The sequence below is a fragment of the Monodelphis domestica genome, chromosome 8 (assembly GCF_027887165.1).
Source record: "Monodelphis domestica isolate mMonDom1 chromosome 8, mMonDom1.pri, whole genome shotgun sequence".
Lineage (NCBI taxonomy): Eukaryota > Metazoa > Chordata > Mammalia > Didelphimorphia > Didelphidae > Monodelphis > Monodelphis domestica.
In genome coordinates, this window is record NC_077234.1 from 86,811,484 (window position 1) to 86,834,065 (window position 22,582).

Genomic DNA, 22,582 nt, shown 5'->3' on the forward strand with positions numbered 1-22,582 from the left:
GTGAGCCCTCTGTAGAGGCAGAGGTGCTTACTCAAATTTCTCTGAGCAGCCCCATCAGCCCCAAGCTCTGGTCCTTCTGTACCAACATGCAGGGCTCTCATCTCATGAACTCCCAGCCAGAGAAACAAGGGCATCAGCTGCCCAGGTTGAAGGCTCCTACACCGTTATGTAGAGCGGAAAATAAACAAGAAACTTTTTAAGTTGATGGGGAAAGATCCCTGCATAGGTGAATTCCACTGAAGCAAAGAACTGAATGCAGTACCCTCAGTCATCTTTGGAATCTAGGGTGAAGCTGGGATTAAAAACTCGTTCTCCTGACATGAAATCACACGAGACAGCCAGCAATCCGTCCTGTCCTCCAATCCTTAGCAAGGAGTAAGTCTTGTTAGGGAAAATATGTCAGATAGAAAAGAGCCACAGGGAAAAAGTGACAATAATTCACTGAGTTCAACAATATAGCCTTCGATATGTTTCAAGAGCCGCCCATGGTACCCATTCAGAAACTGGCAATGTCAAAATCTGAGACTTCAATGAAATCACAGCACAATCCATGTGGCTTACTTGCATTTATCCATCTATGTGTTCCTTTTTAATAACTTTTGAATGTGCCCTCAGTGCTGGGCACATAGTAGGGGCTCCAAAAATCCCCTGGTTAATTAATCTACTTAACGTGGCATTTTTCCTTTAAAAAAAAAAAAGACTTCCCTCTTTGCTAAGGACTGGAAAAGCTAGATGCCTCATGTGACAGAAAGTCAGGAGACCTAGTTTCTAATCCCAGCTCTCTGAGGGCAAGTGCGATTTTCTTTTTATCTTTATCTTTGGATCTGACCGCCTTAAACAATGCCCTCCAGATAGTAGGGGCTTAATAAATGTTCATTGAATCCACCTGACTACCAGTTATTTTTTAAAATGTGATATTTGGATCTCAATCAGAATCTGATAATATCTTTATTTGCAGAGAGTTATTTTTTCAGTCTGGATATGGAACCAGGGCAACACAGGGCTCCTGGAGGAAACCGTAAGCCTGTTTATGTCCTGAGCCTCCCAATAACCAATCCCTTATCATAGCTCAGAGAGATCCTGAAAGGAATGCTGAATAAACCACGCACTCAGGGCAGCTGAAGATGACTTCGAAGAAGGTCACTTTTTGCTCTCTGGTCCCCATCCCCAAACCACAAATGGAAGAAAGCCCAACTGTATGGATCAAAGTAAGTCTTCATCTATGGATACATACAAAGTCTATGACCCACCATAGTAGACTCTTGGGGGTTTTTGGTCTCTTCATAGCCAGAAGGCTCCTTACTCTCGTGCCATTGGGTCAGCTACGCCTTTCTTGCCCCAAGAGATAAAAACCTAAAGAAATACAGTCTGGAGCCAAGGCTCACCATGGAGAATCAGGTTTCAGGAGTTATTGATCGCTTACATCATGGAATTTAGGTGGTGATGGTACTGGTAAGAGGGAAGTGCTCTCTCTGGTTACTACCAGGGAACAAGGCAGCACTTACTTGCAGTCATGCTTTTCGATCTCAAAATGAGGGTTGAAGTTGAGGACAATCTTCTGATTGGGTTCTGGAGCATAAACGATCCACTCACAGTTCTGGTGAGAGGGATAGTCCTGGGGATAGCCAGGAGACGTGATATAGCCGGCATCTTTGGAATTCAAACGACCTCCACAAGGTAGGCCTGAAAAGGAAGACAAACAACACCACCAATTTTAAATCGGTTCTTTTGATCCGCCCCCTTCCCTTCTCTCCCTCTCTCTGAGGGGATGATTAAAAATTATTTTACTGACCTTTTATGGCAGTGTAACAGGGCTGATGCATTTACTCATTCTGTGGGCAAAATTATTACAACTCATCCCTTCTTGCCCTACCAGATATGCATAGACACCCCCGCCAAATGAAAATGTGCCAGGAAAGGGCCATAGATATTCCAATTACCCAACTTCAAATAAGGGGGGGGGCACAAACTTAAGTGACCCACACGCACACACGCACCCTTTTTTCATATCTGCCTTTGGTGGCCCTTTTCTTTTTCCTTGTCCAAATGGCTCACCTTACTCTTTAACTCACAACTCCTTCATTTTCTCCAGCTTGGCACCAGCCCACCCCACCGGTGTGAATTAAAGGCTCCAGTTCATAATTGACCATCGTGGTTTTGAAGAGCTGTCCCACAAACAGCCTGGTAACAATTACAGTGGGGCAAGGAAGCATTTTCCAGCTCTGGATTTATAGCAAACCCTTCCCTAGACGGCGATTTCAGCTTCTTTTTTTTTTAAAGGGGAGGAAAAAAAATCCCCAAACATTTAATCTCAAATATACCACACATTTGATTTATTATTACATTGCCCACCAGGAAGGGGAAAAAAATAAGTCCATCAGAATATGGTTTCGTTCCAGACTCAGAATTTCCACCAAGGTGCTTTGGGCTCATTTGATTTCCCACTCTTTTCCCTCCGCCCAGCCGTCCCTCCCAACCTGGTCACCACAAGAGAGTGCTACTGCTACATTGAGTTTCAACCAACCCACTTGAAAGAGAGCCGAAGCTCAGTCAGCTGACTCTTACTTCTCCTCCCCTGCCTGGCTGCACGCTGATGAAGATGAACAGCTTCATGGGGGATGATGGAATGGGGAATCTTCAAAGGAAGAAGAGGGGGATGATGGGAGAGGACTTCTGCGCTCCCTTAGCCCATTGGGTTGATGACATTTGGGGAATATAATAACTGGGGATAAAATCCCATGGCACCTAGGGGTTTCCAAGGAAACATGGGGTTTTCTTTGAATATCCCCAGTCAAACAGGAAGACGACAGGAAAGTAGGAGCGCCATGGAAATAGGAAGAGGGCTCTGGGAGATTTTCCTGGGACTTTTCCTTGGCTTCTCTTAGCATCAATCATTCTTTAATATTGCCATCTGCATGAAGCAGCATGGTCCTGTGAATTATGTATTATGCCTCAGCAGTCACCCAACAGGGCAGGATCTTTCTGGTGCGTTCGCTCTTTTAGGGAGAGGGTCATGCATTTTTAACTCTACAGGTGCAGTTTACTATTCCCCATGTCTGTCGGTATTACCGTCTCCCATACTTCTGCTTTAGATTATCAGCCTGACAGGACTTAATGCATAAAAGATGGGGCACACGGCGGAGCCTCGCTTAGGACCCAGAGCCAGACAAGTAGCCTTTTAACCAGTTCACCTTGAGGGGTTCAAATGGGAGAAGAGCACAGAGCAGAATTCTGAAATCTAATGGAGTCTGGTCCCATTTCCTCCTGGGCGGAAAAACAAAAGCAGGCCATTTCCTCTGAGCTCTGAGCAGGGACACACCACACTATCTTCTACCTAATGACTGGGTCCGAGAACACAAAGGCACGACCCCTTGAAGAGAGGCACAGATGAGACCATGAATGATCAATGGATTGAAAGGAGCCCATTCTTCTGTAACCAAGTCCTTGGGGGTATCCCAGGCGCCATAAACCATACTCTCAAGCAGGGCACCCAGCATAATTCAGAGGAGGAAGACAGACTGCGTCCCACTGCTGCTGCCTAATGAATGGGAGGGAACCAGAAGGAGGAATGAGCCTGATCCTTTGGGAAAGGCTTAGGTGTGGGAACTCTGAGCGCCAGCTGCTCCGTGAGTGGGGGAGAAGAAATCATTTTCTAGTATATAGTCAGTCCCTTTGCAGCCATTCATGGAAGACAGACCTGCTCACCCAAACCACGATCCTGGCCAGGAAACTCATGGAGGCTCCTACTTAGAAACCATCGGTATCCTATTTGCTTCATTCCATGGAAGACATGCCTCCTCACAGTTATAGAGCATCTTGTCAAGTTCTTTCTTCACAATTACGGGAGTATGAGAATCATCTTACCTATTCACTCACAGAGGAAACAAGCCCAGAGAGGTCAAGGAACTTGCCTACAGTTGCACAGCAGAAATAAGACAGAGTTGGAATTCGAACAGGGCTTTCCTGACCAAGAATAGCTTCAGAGATTAATGGCAAGAGTGGCAGTCTCAAGTTAGAGAAGCCCTGGGTTCAAATCCTAATTCCTTTTCACCCCTGTGTGACCATGAGACAATCATCAAATGTTTCTAGCCCTCAGTTCTCTCCTCTATAAAATTTGGAGATTAGTCTAAGGAGACCTCTGAGATTCTGGGGACTGCTGGAGCCAACTCATACTTGTTAATTTTTCAGTGTGAGCATGTGCCACATCAGAAATCATGCTATAGGGGCTCAATGGATTGAAAGTCAGGCCAAGAGACAAGAGATCCTGGGTTCAAATTTGATCTCAAACACTTCCTAGCTGTGTGTCATCCTGGGCAAGTCACTTAACCCTCATTGCTTATCCCTTGCCATTCTTCTCCCTTGGAATCAATACATAATATTGATTCTAAGATGGAAGGTAAGAAATTTTTAAAAATAAATAAAAATAAAAACCCAGTGGAATTGCACGTCAGCTCTGGGAAGGGTTTGGGGGAAGGGGAGAGAAAGAACATGAATCTTGTAACCATGGAAAAATATTCTAAATTAACTAATTAAATAAAATTTAAAAATAAATAAATAAAAATAAGATGGAAGGTAAGGTTGTTTTTTTTTTAAATCACACTATAAATCAGGGTTTGATTTGTTTTGTTGTCTAGACTTAAGAAACCAATAGAGAATATTTTAACAATTGTGATCAAATTTAAGTGTCCCGCAAGTATATTTCTGCTAAAAAAATCACCAGTATTTTAAAAGATTACTCTATTACAAAAATGAATAATATGGAAATAGGATTTGAGTGATAATATATGTAAAACCCAGTGAAATTGCTTGTCAACTCTGGGAGGGGGTAGGGAAGAAGGGAAGGAGACAACAAGGATCATGTAACTATGGAAAAAATAAAATAAAATAAAAATAAAAAATAAAATAAAATCCCCCCAAAATTCATCAGTGGAGCCCCATATATAACTACAACCCTATGAATGCTTCTCCCCCCATTCCAGAGATCTGTTACATCTTATTTATTAGACAGACAGCATAGGGTGATCATAAACTACAGTGTTAAACTTAAGAATCAGGAAGGCCTTGGTTCAAATCCTTCCTTAGAAACTTTATATCTGTGTGACTGTGAATAAATCATTTAACTTTTATGCACCTCAGTTTCTTTATCTGTAAAACTGAGGGGATTAGACTTCCCTTCCAGCTTTAAACACAGGATTTGCTATGCTACCAAGCACAAGGCTTTGCACCAGAAATACAAAGATTATAATGAAACTCAGTTTCTTTCTCTTAAGAAGTTTCCAGATTATTGGTTGGTCAGGTAGGGAGGGATGAGAAGAAGAGAGGGAGCATGAAACCTATGCACAGATAGATATAATAAAAGTTAGTGTGAAAAAAATGTCTTTGGAGAGATCAAACAGTGAAGTGTGAGACATTTGGTGGGGTAGGGATGGAAATCACTTCTAGGTAGGGGTTGGGGCTTTAGGGAGGCTCTCCTTAAGGGAAGACCACATGCTCAAAGGTCTCTCCATCCCTCTCGATTTCCTCCCTCCTCCCAAACATTCTAGAAGAACATCCTTCTCTCCCAGGGGCCATGCACACAGAAAAGTCAGCGATAATGACAGGAAACTTCCTCATAGGAAGTTTTTATTTCTCATCCACACTGGGGAGCAATCATTTCCTTAGCTTCAGATTTGGCCACCAAAAACCGAACTATTTTTATCCTGAGGCAGGAATACAGCCTTTTCTGTTGTTTCCCAGAAATTCTTTGCTTAACCCAAACAAGAGAAGCAACCAGCCTTTTTTTTTCTGCCTTTACTTTATCTGAATGAAAGCACCCATAAAAATATCTGTGAACTCCCAAACATCTGTTTTCATTCCATGGGGTGAGCTTACGCAACACACAAACATTTATAAATGCAGATTCTTGTTTGGATATCTCCCTCTGAAACACACATGTACACAAATAGAGATATTGAACATGCATCAGTTCCATATACGTATTAGTAATTCACACTTCACTCTTGTACACACTTTCACACCCTCACATAAAATATCGCACATCATTTACACAGACATACATCCCATAAAGATAAATATTGGAGTTTCAGCTCGTATTTTTCTTGGAAAGAGATGAACTCTTGAAATACAGAAGTAACGACTGTAAAGAAAACATTCTCAATCCGCTTCCACCTCCCATCCTCTTGTTTAGAATCCATCCCATCCACTTTCAGGCACTTTGCTGCTCAAATTCAGTCAAAATAGGCCTTGAAGCAATCCCTCTGGAAAAGTTGCATCATCTCAAGCTTTTGTGGCTTCCATCATTTTTCAAAATGGCACACATATATAAGAAATGTCAAAGCAAGGAAATACAGAACTTAATCCAAGGGAATCCCTTGGGGAAGCCACTCTCCATATGCATCCTATCTCTCTTCCAAAGTCAGGGAGTTTCTATCGTGTGAACTACTCAGCCTCACTGTCAGGTAGACAAGGGACTTCATTCCACAACCATATGGTGAGTACTCAAGTCATCTAAGACAAATTTATTTCCCCAAAGAGGAGCAGCAAAATCCTGGATTAACCAAAGAAGTTTTATCTGTCTGAAGCGGTTGAGCTGGACCAGGTTAACTCTCAAGGACCTAATCAATCCCATGATTCCACACTAATATTACCATGCTTAGGAGAAGTCTAATTAAGCTAATTTAGACACAAAATCAAGGCATTAATTGGTTTCCTGTTCAAGTCAAGGCTTGGATATTAGCTACGGTCGGAGGCAGGCTGGAGTGAAGGAGAGCTATTAAAAAACAACCATCTTTCTCTGCTTCCTACAATCCTTATGACATGACCTCATTTTCTTCATCTGTAAAAGAGATTTTTGCATTAGATGATTCCTACAGTTCTCTCCAGTTCTAAGCCTATAATATTCTTAACCTTTAAAGAGACATATTATCATGTTTTTGTTTGTTTTTTAATTGCTAGAGCAAAGGGCCATATCTCCGTGGAGGGTGGTTTAGTCAAAATGGCAATTATTAATTAGTTGTGAGACTTTTAACACTTCATCTTTAAGGACCCCAGTTTCCTCCTCTGTAAAATGGAGCTGTGGCTAGGGGAAAGAGGAAAGAGTTTGGACTACTTGATTTCCTTTCTGCTTCTGATGCTTCATTATGTTAAAACCTGGTTTCAAGTCCCAGATTTACCATTTGCCAGCTATGAGGCCAAACCTTCTCTAACCTCATTTCTTCATCTGTTAAATGGGGGTGACTACAAATACTTGTCCTGTCTACTCCAAAGTCTTGTTGAGAGGATCTAACGGGGTGATGAATGTGAAAGTACTATATAAGTGTGAGTTATAATAATTGCTATTAGCCTATTAGACTAATGACTCAAGACAACTACAACGTGTCAGAGGCCTCGGGGTTCATAAATGAATTCAGGCTCATAGGTCTGGAGCTAAAAGGGACCTCAGAGGACATCAAGTTCAACCTCCTCATTTTTTACAAATGAGGAAACTGAGCCCCAGGAAGGTTAAGTGACTTGCTCAGAGTCACATCGATAGTACCAGAGTCAGGAAAGGACAATCAGGTGGGTTAGTAATGTTGCACGGTCATTATTTGGAGCCAAACCCTAACAAAGGTATAAGGGAAAGGGGGCTATGGGTCTTCTATTACCTTCCAAAGGGGTTTAGTTGTTGCTATTGTTCTTTATTTGGATTTCTGGGAACAACAACAAGGTGCCACAGTTCCATACATGGAACTCCAAACAAGAGCAGCATATTTAAACCACAACCTAGAAGTGGTATTTCTCAAAGAGGAGAATCCAGGGGTAGGGGGAAATAAAAAACAATATGGATGAAATATGAAAGGTACAAGTAAATGGAACAAGAGAACATTTCCCAGAGACCGTGCTTACAGAATTGAACGAATCATAGATTTGGAGTTGAAAGAGACCTTAGTTGGCAGCTAGTCCAACCTGCCCATTTTAAAGAATCGAAAGTCCATAAAGATGAAGTAACTTGCCCAAATCATTAGTGGCAGAAGCGAGATTTGAACTGAGGTCCTTTGCTTCTAAATCCAGTACTCTATCCATTGACGAGGCTGCTGTTCTCCAGAGTCAGCAAACAAAAATTATCCCTGAAACTAATAAGATAAATTTACCTGAAATTGATATGAGTCTACATGTTATATGTAAATATAAGTTAGGGGAATTGTGACCAGTTTGTCATTTTTTTGGAGGGAGGCAAATATTTCCTGGTTTTTCTCAATTCTGAAGAAAAGATTCAGAAACTCATCATTCTCATCTCCCTTGGAAACATATTTTGCCTATGAGGGGGAAAAAAAAAGGAAAGGAAAGTACACCATACATACATTAGCACCCAGACCTTTGGGGACCAAAACAAGAAGACGTAAGCATCTTTCCACTGCATTATATTATTAGTAGTAAGGCAGAATGACCCCCATATTCTCCCATTAGAAAGCAAAATAATACCTCAGGAGCAAATCCATGCCCCAACCCTTTGGCAAGTCATGGGAACTGCAATGGGTTTGGATTGAGCTGAGATGGATGTCCCAGCAATACTCTGGCTACTTAGTAAAACTGGGCTCATCACGAAACCTCTGGAAAATGAGAGGGGCTGAATAGATGAGTTCTAAGGCCCCTCACAGCTCCGATATTTTTTACTTTGGTGAGGAAAGGAACCCGAGTCAATAAAACAGATAGTTTTAAAAGTCACTAAAGCCTCTGTGATGCAGAACACATTTATTCAAAGTGTCACACTTGTTTGACTTGTGCTTCTGTGATAAAAATTTCCTCGACTTTTATGATGAACAGAGAAGAGCTCTGTCTTAGATTATGAGGTGCTCAAGTAGCTTTTTTCCCTACCACCCTGCATACTGTTGCATATTTATGTGCATTATGGATCCATATTTCTACATGGAACATGTCACCCACAGAAATACACAGAAAAGAAAACCCAGAAAGCTTCTTTAAATCCCAGGCCAGCTCATCTAAGTCCTTTGCTCAGGGTTTAACCAAATTTTACCCAGTAACTCTGGCTAAGCTGATTTTAGGAGTCATTTCTGTGATCTGAAACAGGATTTTGTTTTATTCAAAGTGACTTCAGCCTGTCACAAGACAGTCTCATAAAATCTGTGTCTTGGCTTAAGCTAGAAAGAAATGAGCCAATCCATCAGCCCAGGAATGCGGCCGTTTGACCACTTCCTAAGGCAACTGGGAAGGGATGCAATCTATTCAATTTATAGTTCAGGGTGGCAGTGAATGATGAACTCCTTGAAAAGGCAGCAAATGGAAATCCTTGTGAACTTCTTCAGAGATAAAGTTCAAAATCTGAATAAAAGAACTTGAGGGGGAGAAAGGGAAGAAGCGAGAAAGCAGGCAGGCACATGCCTGTGAGTGTGGAGAGATGGGGTGAGAACAAAGCAAATTCTCCCTTCTAAAGTTTCTCTAATAAATGTTCCTAAAAAAAGATTTGGAAATGGAGTCTCGAAATAGGGGCTATTAAAAGCCTCTTTTAGTCCCCATCAAAACTCTCAAAAAGGAAAATCATCATTTAATTTTTGAAATGCAACTTTGATGAGATTTCCTATTCTGACCTCACATAATGCCACCTGGGGTAACCTTGTTATTTGTCATCTTATATCATAAACAAATGCAATTCCAATAGGGCAGCCAATATAATATCATTAGTTTATATTTATGTCCACTTTTCCCCAGTGCTTACTGCAAATGTAATTCTGGGGCCACTGGTGGGAGATCTGGGATTACAAACCCTGACCATTTCAGCAGTTTTATGGCTGGAGAGGGAGGGGTTTTTGTTGCATTTTTAACTTTGAGATCAAGCCAAATGCACCATTTTCGCATTTATTTTGATTTGTAGAATCTGAAATAATATAAAGGGTCAGAGAATATATTTTATGAAGAATTATCCTGTTTTCTTTGGTCTAATGACCCCGAAGCACATTATAGATGCCAAAGAAACCTGGTCATGAATCCTACTAAGCTGCCCCTCCACTTATCCCCCCCACAAGTGGAATTAGAGGACCTGGGTTCAAATTGTCTTTGGGCAAGGCATTTGACCTCTGGGTCCTGATTTTCTCAAAATGAAAGCGTTTTGACTCTATGATCTCAAATGTTTACATGCTCTGTTGATACAGTAAATAAATTGACCAAGGTGAGATACAAAATATACTTCAAAAACTTAGTGTCACTGGTCTTTTTTTTTTTTTACTCTTACTTTCTGGCATTGTATCAGCTCTAAGACAGAAGGGCAAGGGCTAGGCAAATGGACTTGAGTGACTTGTCCAGGGTCACATAGCTACCAGTGTGTCTGAGGTCACATTTGAACCCAGGTCCTATCAACTCCCAGCCTGGTGCTATATCTACGGTACTACCTAGCTGTCCCTCAAGCCTTTTGTTTTAACCAACATAGAATGGCCAGCAACTCAGAGTACAAAGGGGTAAGGGTGGGGAATGGAGAAAGACTTGGAATTAAAGGATCTGGGTTCAAATTCGACTCTGTGGACAAGGCATTTGCCCTCCCGGCCCTGGTTTTCTCAAACTAAAGAGTTTGACTTTATGATCTCCAAGCTTTCTTTCAGCTGTAAATCTCTGAACCTAAGTGATTTCCAAAAGCAGCTGGTACAGCCTAGGAGTCAGTAGACCTTGTTCTGCCACTAACTAGCAGTGGATTGTGGCCTTGAGCAAATCACTTAACCCAGCTAGGCCTCCAAAAGAATGAGGGACTGGGCTAAAATAACTCCAAGGTCCCTTCCAATTCCAATAAACTCTCTGAATTTCTGACCAGAGTTAACAGGAAGCTTCTGCTCCAAGTAAAACCAGCTTTCCAAAGGTCAGAGGCTATTTACATTTTTTTTCAATTGTATTGATAAAATGAAATTATTAAATCAACGTTTGGTTGTGGGGGGTTTCCCCCCTTAAAGCCTTAAGTGTCTGTAGTCAATAGTCTTAGGATGCCACATACAGGCAAACTAATAGACCAAACACAGCAGTAAAAGGGTGTGCTTGCAATTGATTTTTTCCTTGCTCTCTCCCCTCTCCTCCCTCCTTCTATTTCATCCCCCTCTGCCTTCCTCCCATGTCTTTCAGGCACATCTGTTTTATTTTCTCCTTTATCAAAACAATTATTGCTACAATTCCATCCAGTAAATTGCAGCCGCCTTTATCCTCTTTCAGGGGGCAAGTAAGTAGAAGCCCCGAGACTTGCCAATAAGCAAGATCATTAGTTATCTCTGGATCTTTGGAGGCAGAGAGAGCGAGAGCAGGTTGTTATCAAGGCCTTACTCTAAGCGTTGGGCTGTCCAGTAGCTCTATCAGCTTCACGCCATCGTGGAGATGTTTGCTATTGTCCTTTTACCCACTTTCCCCCCTGAATTAGATCATGACTCTTTTCTGCAGACCCAGGGGGAGATGGGATTATTAAGAGTCTTGCTGGGTAAAAGCTATTTGGTCTTTATGATGACTTTCTTGAGTTCAGCTGTGGAGAGGCCTTAATGCCAGGGCTGAAGTTATTATATATTCTGGAAAGTGCCTTTAAATATAGAGTTGCCTGCTGAGTATACTCTCAGTGATGAAGGATCGAAAGATGGGGGGGGGGGAGGAAGAAAGGGGGCAAAAGAGGAGAATTTGAGAAGGAAGACCACAAGAGAATGGGGAAATGAGGAAAGTAAGAAAGAAGGGAGTAGAGGGCAAGCACGCTGGTTCTCTAAAAGAATTTGAAAGCAGCCAAACGCGGAGATCTAGCCTATTTCTCTGAAGAAAGCCTAGGATAACTTGAAAATGAAAGGAGCCATTGGTTCACTGGAAGACCAATAGCTGAGTCAAAGTGTTGATTTATTTCTCACAGAGCCTGATAAAAAGGAGGAGATTTCGACTCTGTGTGTTCATTCTGTGTCCCTATGAAATGAATTCCTTTGAGGCAGCTTTAAAAACTTGGAGGTGTTAATAGAAAAACTGGGGAGTTATCAAAAGGCTGGAGAAGCCCTAAGAAGCCAGATACCTCTGGTTCTCGGTAATTAGCCCGCAGGTTAAACAGCAGGTTTGATTGATTGGGGCTGGGTAAAAACACTTGCTTTGTCATTTTTGAAAATCCCCTTTGCTTTATTCCTAGGCCAATAATCCCATGTATGGGTGAAGAGAAGTGCTTCCAAAGCCTACGGGTATGGTAGACTGGAAGCATTTAACACCTTGCCCATCCCTCAGTGCCCAAAGCTTTCCCTTTAATTCTGTCCCTCTTTCCTGTGTTTTGGAAGTCCAGTGGGGACATGTCCGTGTCACCAACCACATGTCACAACAAACAGAGGTTTCAGGCAACTCCCATTTTCCTCCCCTTTTGCTCAACCCCACTATCTGTATAATAAATGCCCAATTTCTTATTGTTCCACTGGCTAGGACCACATTTCTCAGATATGTGGGATTTATTTTTATAGCACAGCTGGTCTGCCAAAGGTCACATCATTTGGCAATGTTCCCAGTGGTTAAAAATTAATTTCTCCTTATTAATACAACCAAGGTCCCATAGGATAGGATCCCAGCCTTATCTGAACTTGACAGCTTCCTAAAGCCTTAGAAGGATGCTTTCTCCTGCCCGGCTATCTGCGCTACAAGGCCACGGTGTCCTGGAATCCAACCCCATGGAATCCGGTTAGGTAAGCAAACCATCCAGGCCTTGGAACTCGACAGAAGGACAAACTGGGGAAGCCTGTTGAAGGGGCCTCTGAAGACCATCTTTCCACAGAACTTGTCAGGGAACAAAGTCAAAACTGACCAGGTCAATTTACCCCAAAATGAACACCCTGCCTGGCACAGATTTTGCAGTGTTGGGAAAAAGATGACTGGGGGACAAAAACAAGCAAACAACACTCTTGGCCTCTCTCTGGCTGCCCCTCCTGCAGCTGCCTGGATTTTCCTGGACCTGCTCTTGTTTATCCTCTCATAGGAGCTTATTAGCACAAACATCTTAAAGAAGTCACCAGTGGATCCCAGCCTTACCTTACCTCACCAAGACCTCATTGCCAGAATGTAAAGGTTCTCGGAGCTTAAAGAAGTGTTCTTTTTCTGTTGCATAGTTTCACAAATTGGAAGATCTTCTCTAAGTTACTGAAATCCCTTCTAACTGGCTCTAAGGTCTGGAGGGGGAGTTTTTAAAAGAACCCAGTTTGAATCGCCTGCCAGGGAAAGGAGGGGAATGAGTTCCATCCCGCAAATTAGGAAAACTTGTGTGGAAATTGGTTACAACATGGAATTGGTAATAAATAAATACATACATATATTAAATTAAAATAACCTGCATTAGAGACAACATTGATCCTGAGTTGAAAAGTTCTAGATTTCCCACATTTGTGTCCGATTTTTAAAAAATCTTTTTATTTGTACTGAGCTGCCAAAGAGGATGATAAACAGCAGTGGAGTCATCAGAATTCTGTTCCAGGGTCTCTTCCCCCCTCACTCACTAACCCCTCTTCATACGCTTTATCTTAATTGGTAGCTCTTTGCATGCAAATTGGCGTTTCGCTACTAGCCTTTTACGTTTCCAAGGAGGAAGATTCATAGGATTTAGATTAGGAGCAGGAAGGGACCTTAGAGATCATCTAGTCCAACCCCCTCATTTTACAGAGGAGGAAAATGAGGCCCCCAAAGGTTAAGTGATCTGACCGAGGTTACAGACAATGAGCAGCAGAGAAAGCCAGGCTTCAAACCCTGTTTTTTTCGCCTGGAAATCCAGTGCTCCTTCCCCTTTAAACACTATGCCGGCCTAATCTTTCTGCTAAAGAAGTAAGTGCTCAGCTACGTGGGGTATCACACTGTTGTGCCTTTAAAAGTGAAAAGCGAGAAAGCAGAGTCTGTTGGGGTAGAGTAAGCATCGAGCTTCTCCTCTCTGGATAGCGCCGGTTCAGGTCCCAGCAGGGGCAGCGCTGCCTTTCATTCTTACAAGGTAGCTTAATTGAGTGCTGTGTAGCTTAATGTTGGAAGGCCCCGTGGATAAGATCTCCCAAATCAAATCCCGTAGCGCTGCTTGGACATTAGCAATTCTGTGCAGCGCATTTTGTAACAAGCAAGGGCCTGCCCCCTGATGCCCTTGGTCTGAAAAACCTCCCCCTGCCCTCCCCCCCCCCCCCATTCTTCCTCCCCCTCATCCCCACTCTGCCCGGGCCAGCTTTTCAGTTATGCAATGCGCCCTGTTACCAAAGGGCGGCGGCAGCTCTTCAGTCCCAGGTGGCTGCTTATCAGTCAATGTTTATTGGGCATCCACAGGATGTGTGTGTAGTTGGAGACTACAGAACACAGAGAAGACTGTGGCCCTGCCAGTTTACACTCCAGATTCTCGGAGCTTACAATCTTGCCTTAGGCTAAGAGGAGCTACATGAATTATTATTACTGCTCATGGCCACTGCAGTTTGGGGAGGGCCAGACCATATGGGAGAACCTTCCAAACAGGAGTTTATATTCAGAAACGCAACGTTTGCTTAGTTCTTTTCTCGTCGTTTGGGCCAAACCAAGGCCTCTTTTTCTACTCCAGCCTCAGCTTTTACACCTCTGCTCTGATCTGAGAGTCCACACGAGATGCGGAATTCTTATCATCCCTCCATCCGCCCGAAATAGCGTCTTAAACCAAACACAGAGAATTGAAAACTTCACAGTTAAGGGCTGGCGACTGACTGCTCTTGGGGCTTTGGGGAGGGGCTTTCTAGCCTGATCCATAGGGGTAGAGAAAGTTGCTTATGCCTGATGGATGACGTATGGTTACCTAAACCGAGAAACCCATAGACAAGTACTGAAACTAGCAGAGGCAGCTTTCAGTGGCCAAGAGCACTGTAGGTCTGGCCAGCGCCCGGGGGCCCACCCGCTCGGCCCAGAGCAGAAGGCGCTGGGTGGCTGAGAAGGTGGGGCGAGCTGCTAGGAGCAGGACGGGGGGCGGGGGGCGGTGCCAATATTGAAAATTGAGGCTGCCAGGTCTACCCATCCCCGTACAATTCACTCGCGAGACAGTCGGTTCTTGGGAACGGGAGGGGTCTGCCGTACCTAAGTATAAAAACCGGTCTCCGCCCCCGTGGCAACCGACAGCCTGCGGATCTAGCGGGATTCCCCGGGCACATTCCTCATTGCCCCAGGCTGCGCAAGGCTAGGCACTCAGTACTGATGGGAAAAGACTGCGGAGGAGCTCTCAGACCTAGGCGAAGGGAGGGTAGGGGCAGCCGCTTAATCACTGTTCGCCTCGCCTCTATTAACATGTTGGTATTAAAAAGGAATCAATCAGTTCAAATGAAGCATTAGCCGTGAATTTCTTCCTCACCAGGAAAAGCCTGAGCAAGAGAGACAGCGGACTGGGAGGGGAGAGGACGGAGGAAACTCATTTGCAACTGCAATTGCTCCTCCGGAGGAGAACTGCGGCTACGACTTTAACTTTCTGGCCCTGGGCCGCAGCTCCGAGGAGATGCCGCGAGCTTCTCCCCGGGAGTGTCCCGAGTCCCTGGGAGGCGGGGGTGGGGCGCACGGCTGAACTGGAGCTGGCCGAGGCCAAACTCCCCGGGGCTAATTTCTCCCGGGTTTGTGCTGGCGTTTTGCTTTCTCTGGGAATATTTTTTGCCTAATAGAATGTTTATGGATCGCTTGGCTCGGTTTCTGCTGTGCGGCCCAAACAAATCGATGCAGGCTCCTCCAAGGGGTGGAGGGAAAGGGAGACGACGGAGGGTGGGGGAGATAGCCCCGAAGGCTGGGTGAGGATGGGGGGAGGGGGCTTTCGGCAGGACCTATTGCCCCCGTTTATTCCTAAAGGCGTGTTTTTCACCTGTTAAACCGCAATGGTTTCAGGAACTGGCCGCCCAACCTCAATGCAAGTTCCACACATTCCTGCAGCTTAGTCCTTCTCCCTCCCATCTCCTCTTTCTCAGCCGCCAGGGTAATTGCATCTTCTACAACCCCCATTTCCCACTCTGCAGAGCAGAAGACCCGCTGGCCTCTTTCCTCCCTCCCTTCCCTCTAAGACCCGGGCTCCCGCATAGGCGGCTCCCCGACTCCAGCGGGCGCAGCGCGGCGCTAAGTTGGCGCATAGCGTAGTGCAGTGCGGGGGGCGCCCGCGGCTTGGGATTCGGGCTTGGCTTAGAAAACGTGGTGCGAGTGTTCCCGAGCCAGGGAGGCAGGGGAGGGCCAAGCAAAGGGAGCTTTGGAATCTGCAGTTCTGGCCAGGAGTACGGAACCTAAACAGAGGAGATGGAGGGGACGAGTTGATGAGAAGCTGAAGACCGGTTGCATCTAACCGCACCTCGCTGCCGCAAGAACAGCTTCCTTAACCAAGATGCCCAGTCCTCTAGTAAGGAACAGCTAGTGGGTATACATTTTAACCTCATACCAGCTTCTGCCATTCTTCCTTCCACTTCTCTGCCCTCCCCCACCCCCACTCGCGCTCCGCATTTCCATCCTTCTTGGAAATGGTTATCCAGCGGCTGCATCTACACTAGTCTCCTTTCCAGACCCGAGGCGCACATGCGGATGAGTCAGAAGGTCTCAGTCGGCTTCACCCTTGCCATCCCGCTGTGCAGCTTCCCCGGGTGCCCGCCCAGTTTGCAGCTGGAAAACCCCAGAAAAACTCTCAACTTCTAGACATCTCCCCACGAGGAGGAGGCAGCCCATTTCCTCCTGCCCTAGCCGGTAACCAGATTGTCTGTCCCCCAACCTGGCCACCTGCCTCTGGACATGGATAGTCCTCAGCTCAGTAACCAGGAGCGTCACCTGGTTCCCCTTGCCTCTGGACTTGTATGGAAGTGACGCAGCGTGGCCCAGGGTTGGTATGGAAGGGTCTTGGAGCCAGACTGCAGTCCGAGTGTGTTCCCTGACGGGTGCCAGCCTATAACCACATGCAGGCACGCGCACTGGGACACACACACACACACACACACACACACCACTGGACTAGGGGAACAGATGTACAAACATCTGTGGTGTGAGATGCTCCCTTGCTTTCCAACTTCACAACCAACCCCTTCTGTTCCCTCTTTACCCCCCCCCTCCCCATTAAGGGAAATGTTAGGATAAGTTGTGTGTGTGAGTGTGTTTCCCCAGCCTGGGCCTATGTGAGTATGTGTATGAATGCATAATAATGTTTCATGGGCCCATTCGATCCCAGTACACACAGTAAATTACATAAACATACATAATTTATTCAGCATCCAGGTCTGTGGAAAGTAATTTAATTTTGCCTCATGCTGTGACCTTAGAATTAAGGAAAGAGGATTGGGAGTGGTGGGAACCCCTTAAGCTGGGATCCTCATCTATCTCTTCAGGTGGGTAAACTGAAAGTGTAGTTACCCTAAGGGAGATCCATTTATGGAAGAGAACATAACTGGAAACCAAGATATTGGCCAGAAAGTGTGCTTCCTTAATCGTCCTCCCCTTCAAACCCACACTCAAGTTAAAAGGATAGAAGGAAGGAGGTGAGGGGAACACATAAAGTATAGAAATTAAACAGACTCAGCAAATTACCAGGCCACCAGCTAATCTCACTCAGCAAAGGATAGATACATGGCAGGATTTGCCCAGGAAGGCTTGGATCTCTTCTTGAGACCCTACTGCAAGGCTAGTGACTTGGGGAATGTGTGTACATAACACACACCCTCCAGATAGGTCAGGTGAGTCCTAGTGTAGATTTTTCTTCCCCAGTCACCTGTTAGTTCTTGGTAAGAACTGTCAGATCTCAGATCGATTGAGTAATCAATAGAGAGAAAGATCCATCATGGAAATTCTTCCCAGGAAGGAGGGGGTAATTCATCTTTCCCTTAAAAACAGAGGCCTTTCCCAGGAAGTTTACACGTGCCCCAGTCTCCCCAATCCCCATTAATGCTTGGCCCATCATCCTCTGCTGAGTGGCCTCTGCTTATCTTGCCTGCAATTTGCCCATATTTATTCCCTTTTGGTCATTGGTCTAGAGTGAATTCCATAAAGAAAAGTTTTTTAACCCCTTCACAAGATCTTTGAGGGCCATGCTGTTTGTTTTATCTAATAAAAATTGTATATGGTTTACTTTCCCTGGAAACACATACACACAACGGTGTGGAATTGCAGAGGCCAAGATTTAAAAAATGGGAGTCCTACTCATCAGTTGAGAGCATTTGGTTGAAGCCCCTTATTTTCGACCTAAGCCACACTGTTCCATCAGCCTTGGCCATATAATTTTTGAGGTTTTTCTGTCTATCCCTTTCAAAAGAATGAGCAATGTTTGAAAAGGAAAAGTAGATTCCCTCTCTCCCAACTCTTTCACTTCGCCTTGCTCCATGTAGCTAAATGGGGTGAATACAAATGATTTATGCTTTTCTGGCTAGGTTCAGGAAACTCAAGGGAGATGTGTTCTGCTTCAAGACATGAAAAAAATCCCTAAAACTGTAATGCGAAGGCTTTGTAGTATTTTTAAACCTTTGATTCAGTCCATATGTGACATCTGAACACCGCCAAAAACTGTCTGTTTCAACACACACACATACACTACTGCTAGCAGGAGGGAAAAGTTGCATTTTTAAAGCGGTGATGGTGGAGAAGGATGGTTGGGTCTGTCTAAATTATTGAGTAAGTCTTGTTCTGCGCTGTGTGTACGTCACCCCCTGCATTTGCACTGGCTTTTAAGGAAAACGATCATAAACGCATAGAAAACAACTTTCGAGGGCTTACCTGCTTCTCCTGTCACTCCGGGTCCTGAAAAGCTAAGAGCTAACGACACCCAGAGAAGATGAAATGTATCCATTTTAGGGCAAGGGGCTTTCTCCAGAGCTGATGTGAAGGTCCTTCCCTGGTAACTGAAAGTATCTCTTGGGTGTCTCCTATTTTTCTCCTTAGAATTTCTTCGGCAAGTGTTCTTAATTGTCTCGTTTCCCTCCTCCAGGGTCCTGGCGTCCCGTCTTCACCCTTCTGGGCTGGGTTTGTAAAGCCACCGCACTTCAACAGAAGGAAGGGCAGTTCTCTGAAATCAGAAGACTGAAAGAAGGGAAGAGGGCACTGCTTTCCTCCTTAAAAAAAAAAAAAACCCAACAAAACAACCCCGTATTTTCTCCAGTTCCTTAAAGTGTCATCGTCTTCATCTTATAATATCACGAGCATTTCCCGAAAGCCAGGTAGAAAAAGAAAAATGAAATCAAAAGAAAAGAGGCTTGCCTTTGGGCATCACAGAAACCACAAGCAAATGTATAATTTCAAGCACATTCACTGATACACAGACTTACACATCTACACACATACACGGTACAGACACGCGGCGGAGGGACAGACAATCTGCCGGCATTAGTCAGTTCTTTCCCTCGCCTCGTTTCCCTGAGTGGGATTGTCCTCTGAGGTCCGTGGCTGATCTGGGCGCAGTTCCTCCTGTCTGGCCAGTTTCAGGGGGGAGTGTGGGAAGAGCAGGCTTCTGGAGGCAGCTCAGGGATTTATACTGAGTGTGAGGCTGCGGCGGCGGCTGTTGCTGCTGCTGCTGCTGCCGCCGCTGCTGTAGCTGAGGAAGCTGCCTTCATCTGAACGATGATGATCGGGGCTAAGAGTTGGGTCTGCTCTCCGTCCACCCTTCTCCACCTCCTCTTCGTTCTGCTCCTTGGTCGGTGCGTGTCTCCGTGTCTATGTGTGCGAAGATGTTCAGAGGTTTGTGGGCTGGGTGCCTTCTTCTCTTTCTTTGCCTCCCCTTCAGCTCCTCGCAGCCTTTTCAGGCAAAGCAGCATGTGGATGTCAGAGCAGAGGCAGAGCTATCCGATTACACGCCGGTTCAGGGCCCGCCCCTTCTGTGTTCCTGATTAAAGAGGCAAACGCGGAGACACACGGCACTGAGCGGCGCTCAGACCCAGCTCGTACATCCGAGCGGTGGCAGCAGCAGCCGCCGACGCCGCAGCAGTTCCTACCAGCCAGCCAGCCAGCCGCAAGATCAAAGTTAATCCAGCTCCCACCCAGACTCCTCTTCCCACCTCCAATCCACAACTGGCGGCAGACTGCAAAGCCTCGCTGCAACAGCCCGGAGCGGGGTCTCAGCCAGGCAATCTGTAATTCCTTTGCTTAGGACTGAGCACCTTTCAAAGAGCCATCCTCTGGTTTCCCATCTCTCGAGACACACAACGGCAGGAACCGGAATAAATCTCTGTTCTCCCTAAATTCAAAACAAATGCCTTGTTGACTCGGGCGCCACCCACACGGAACACAGCACAATACAACACCACACATGCCGTTGACAAGCGAAGTTGGATAGGCTACAGCGCTTGGGGTGGGTTGCTTGAGTGATCTGGGGCGGGCAGCTTCGGCCATCCATCCATCCCTACCGGCAGAGCAGTAGTGCGTGGCAGCGGCGTATAAACCGTCAGCCAGGGCTGGGCTAAAACCCAAACACCCCGAGGCTTTACTAGTCATAGTCTTTGTCATGTCCCAAACACGTCCTCCGCCCCCCCCTCCTCCTAAATGAAAAATATACCTCCCCACCTTAAAGATCAGAGCAAGAAAAGGGGAAAGGGGGTAGAAAACACCCACACCCACCTTAATCAACAAAATCGGTAGTCTTTGGGACTTTTTTTTTTTAAGTACAGGTGCTAGGGCAGATCTCTGGCCCTGGAAATGCCATCTTAACTACGTACTTATGCCTCATATTTTTCCCGTGGTAATGTGGTCACAAATGCTTGGAGAAGGGGAAAAAAAGCAGCATTATGCCAACTATTTTTAAATGGAGGCGTGAAAACCGTTTAGAGGGAGCCGCAAGCTAACAGTTGGGGAAACACTTGTATCTTTGTTTCTTAGAATGGTTTTGTGGCTTCCAAACTGTCTTGCTTCACTAAGCACCTATTACTACATTATCATAAAGACTAAAACAGAATAGTCAAAATAATAGCACACATATGCATACTCTGCAAACTCTACAGAACAAGAAAAAATAAAAGTTCTGGAGACAAGAAACACACACACACACACACACTCTCTCTCTCTCTCTCTTCTGACTGGCTATGCTCTTCTTTACTGGGAATGTGAGATTCTCCTGGGTGGTTTACCTCCTTATCTAGCCTTGGCTTTAGCTTTGTTTATCACTTTTAGTGTTTGAGAAATCTGTAACTCCCACTTAACTGCTATTTACACTTAGATAATGAAAACAAAATTGAATCAGAAGTGATTTGCAAAGAGTTGATCCAAACCATAACACAGATTTTACAGTGTCATGTAAATCCACTGGATGAGTATCCTGCTGTTAATCTTAGATGCCTGTTCTGAAAGGGCACAGAACAGAGGGTTAGTGAGCCCTTCCAGAAGGGCCAGTCCACACTGTGGCCTAAAGGCAACATTTCATCTTCAACAAAGGAGTCGTTTTTGTTTTTAAGGAAAGAGAAAGCATCCAAATTATTAAAAAACTTTACATTTTTCCACTTAAAGTTCAGTTTGAAAGGATGAGAATATTTCCTTTGCCCCCTTCCATGATATTTAACAAAGTAACTCAAGCAACATGATCCAAATTACAGCCATGATAAACATGGGTTCCAGTTTCTAACCAAGAATGGGTTAAGTTAGGTCTGGAGGCATAAGCCCAGAGGGGGGCAGGATGAACATGTCATTTCCTTTCTCTGGACCTCAACTTTCTCATCTATAAAATGAGGGGGTTGGACTAGTGAATTTCTAACGTGTCTTCTACTCTAAATTCTATGAAAATAACTCTAAGAAGATAAAACAAAAGAAACACATGCATTAATGATAATCACCATAGTCACCAAGGAAGGCTGAATATTTAACATTTCAATGATAACCCCTAGCATCCCAACATATGGCAAGGTGGCTCTATTACATTCCCTCTTATTTTGTTTTAATATATGCAATAAGTATTACTGCTAACCAGTCTGGAGAAAGGAGTGAGGGAATGCTGGGAGAGAAGCCGAAAGAAAAAAAAAAACAGGAAAGCAAAGGGTACCACATAACTTATATGGCATAAAGCCATGTGGTCTGTGAAAATATTCATAGGGTTAAGAACTGGAAGGTATTTTGAGATCATCTAATCCAACCTCTTATTTTATAAACGAGGAAACTGAGGCCCAGAGATGTCATAGGTTCCAAGAAATTACTTGATCAAAGTCACACAACTCATTAAGTATCGAAGAAAGGATTGGAGCTCAAGTCTTTTGACTCCAAATCCACTTCTCTTTATACCATATCACACACCTCCCAAGTTTTCCAGTGCCCTGTTTTGTTCCTCTGGAGTAGTTCTTAGCCTGAAGTCCACAGACTTCCAAAGATCTCATGGGTAGATTTCAGGGGTCCATGCCATTTTTAGGAAATCCCTTTTATAACTGTGTTCCAATATAATTGGCTTCCTTCATAGTGCTATGTATTTTATTTTATGCACTTAAAGACATTTTCAGAAAGGGTCCATGGGCTTCACCACACTGACTGCCAAGGGGTCCAAGACAAAACCAAAGTTAAGAACCATTGTCCTAGAGGTTCTACTGTATCTCACCTCCATTCAGAAGATTATTAGAATGAAAATTCCTGGACTGTTTGATCCTCCCTGCAGTGTAGAGATCTAGAGTCCTCAAGGGAGTGAGAGTAGACCATTATGGGTATAGGCTACTTGGTCTTGTTTCCT

At 44.7% G+C, this 22,582-nt stretch overlaps 1 protein-coding gene across 4 annotated transcripts in view; it reads right to left on the reverse strand.

Moving 5' to 3' along the window:
* NRP2 (neuropilin 2) overlaps nt 1-20,359 on the reverse strand; it is a 154,897-nt gene extending 134,538 nt beyond the window's left edge. For 2 of the 4 annotated variants that reach the window (XM_007501877.3, XM_007501878.3), the window contains exons 1-2: nt 18,667-20,298; nt 1,506-1,683 (exon numbers count right to left, since the gene is read on the reverse strand). In XM_007501877.3, the coding sequence (XP_007501939.1) occupies nt 1,506-1,683; nt 18,667-18,739 (251 nt within the window). In that variant the 5' untranslated portion in view covers nt 18,740-20,298. Of the gene's footprint in view, nt 1-1,505; nt 1,684-18,666 lie in introns of all 4 variants that reach the window. The other 2 variants (XM_007501876.3, XM_007501879.3) reach the window with 2 other exon arrangements.
* Nucleotides 20,360-22,582: the final 2,223 nt, after the last annotated feature.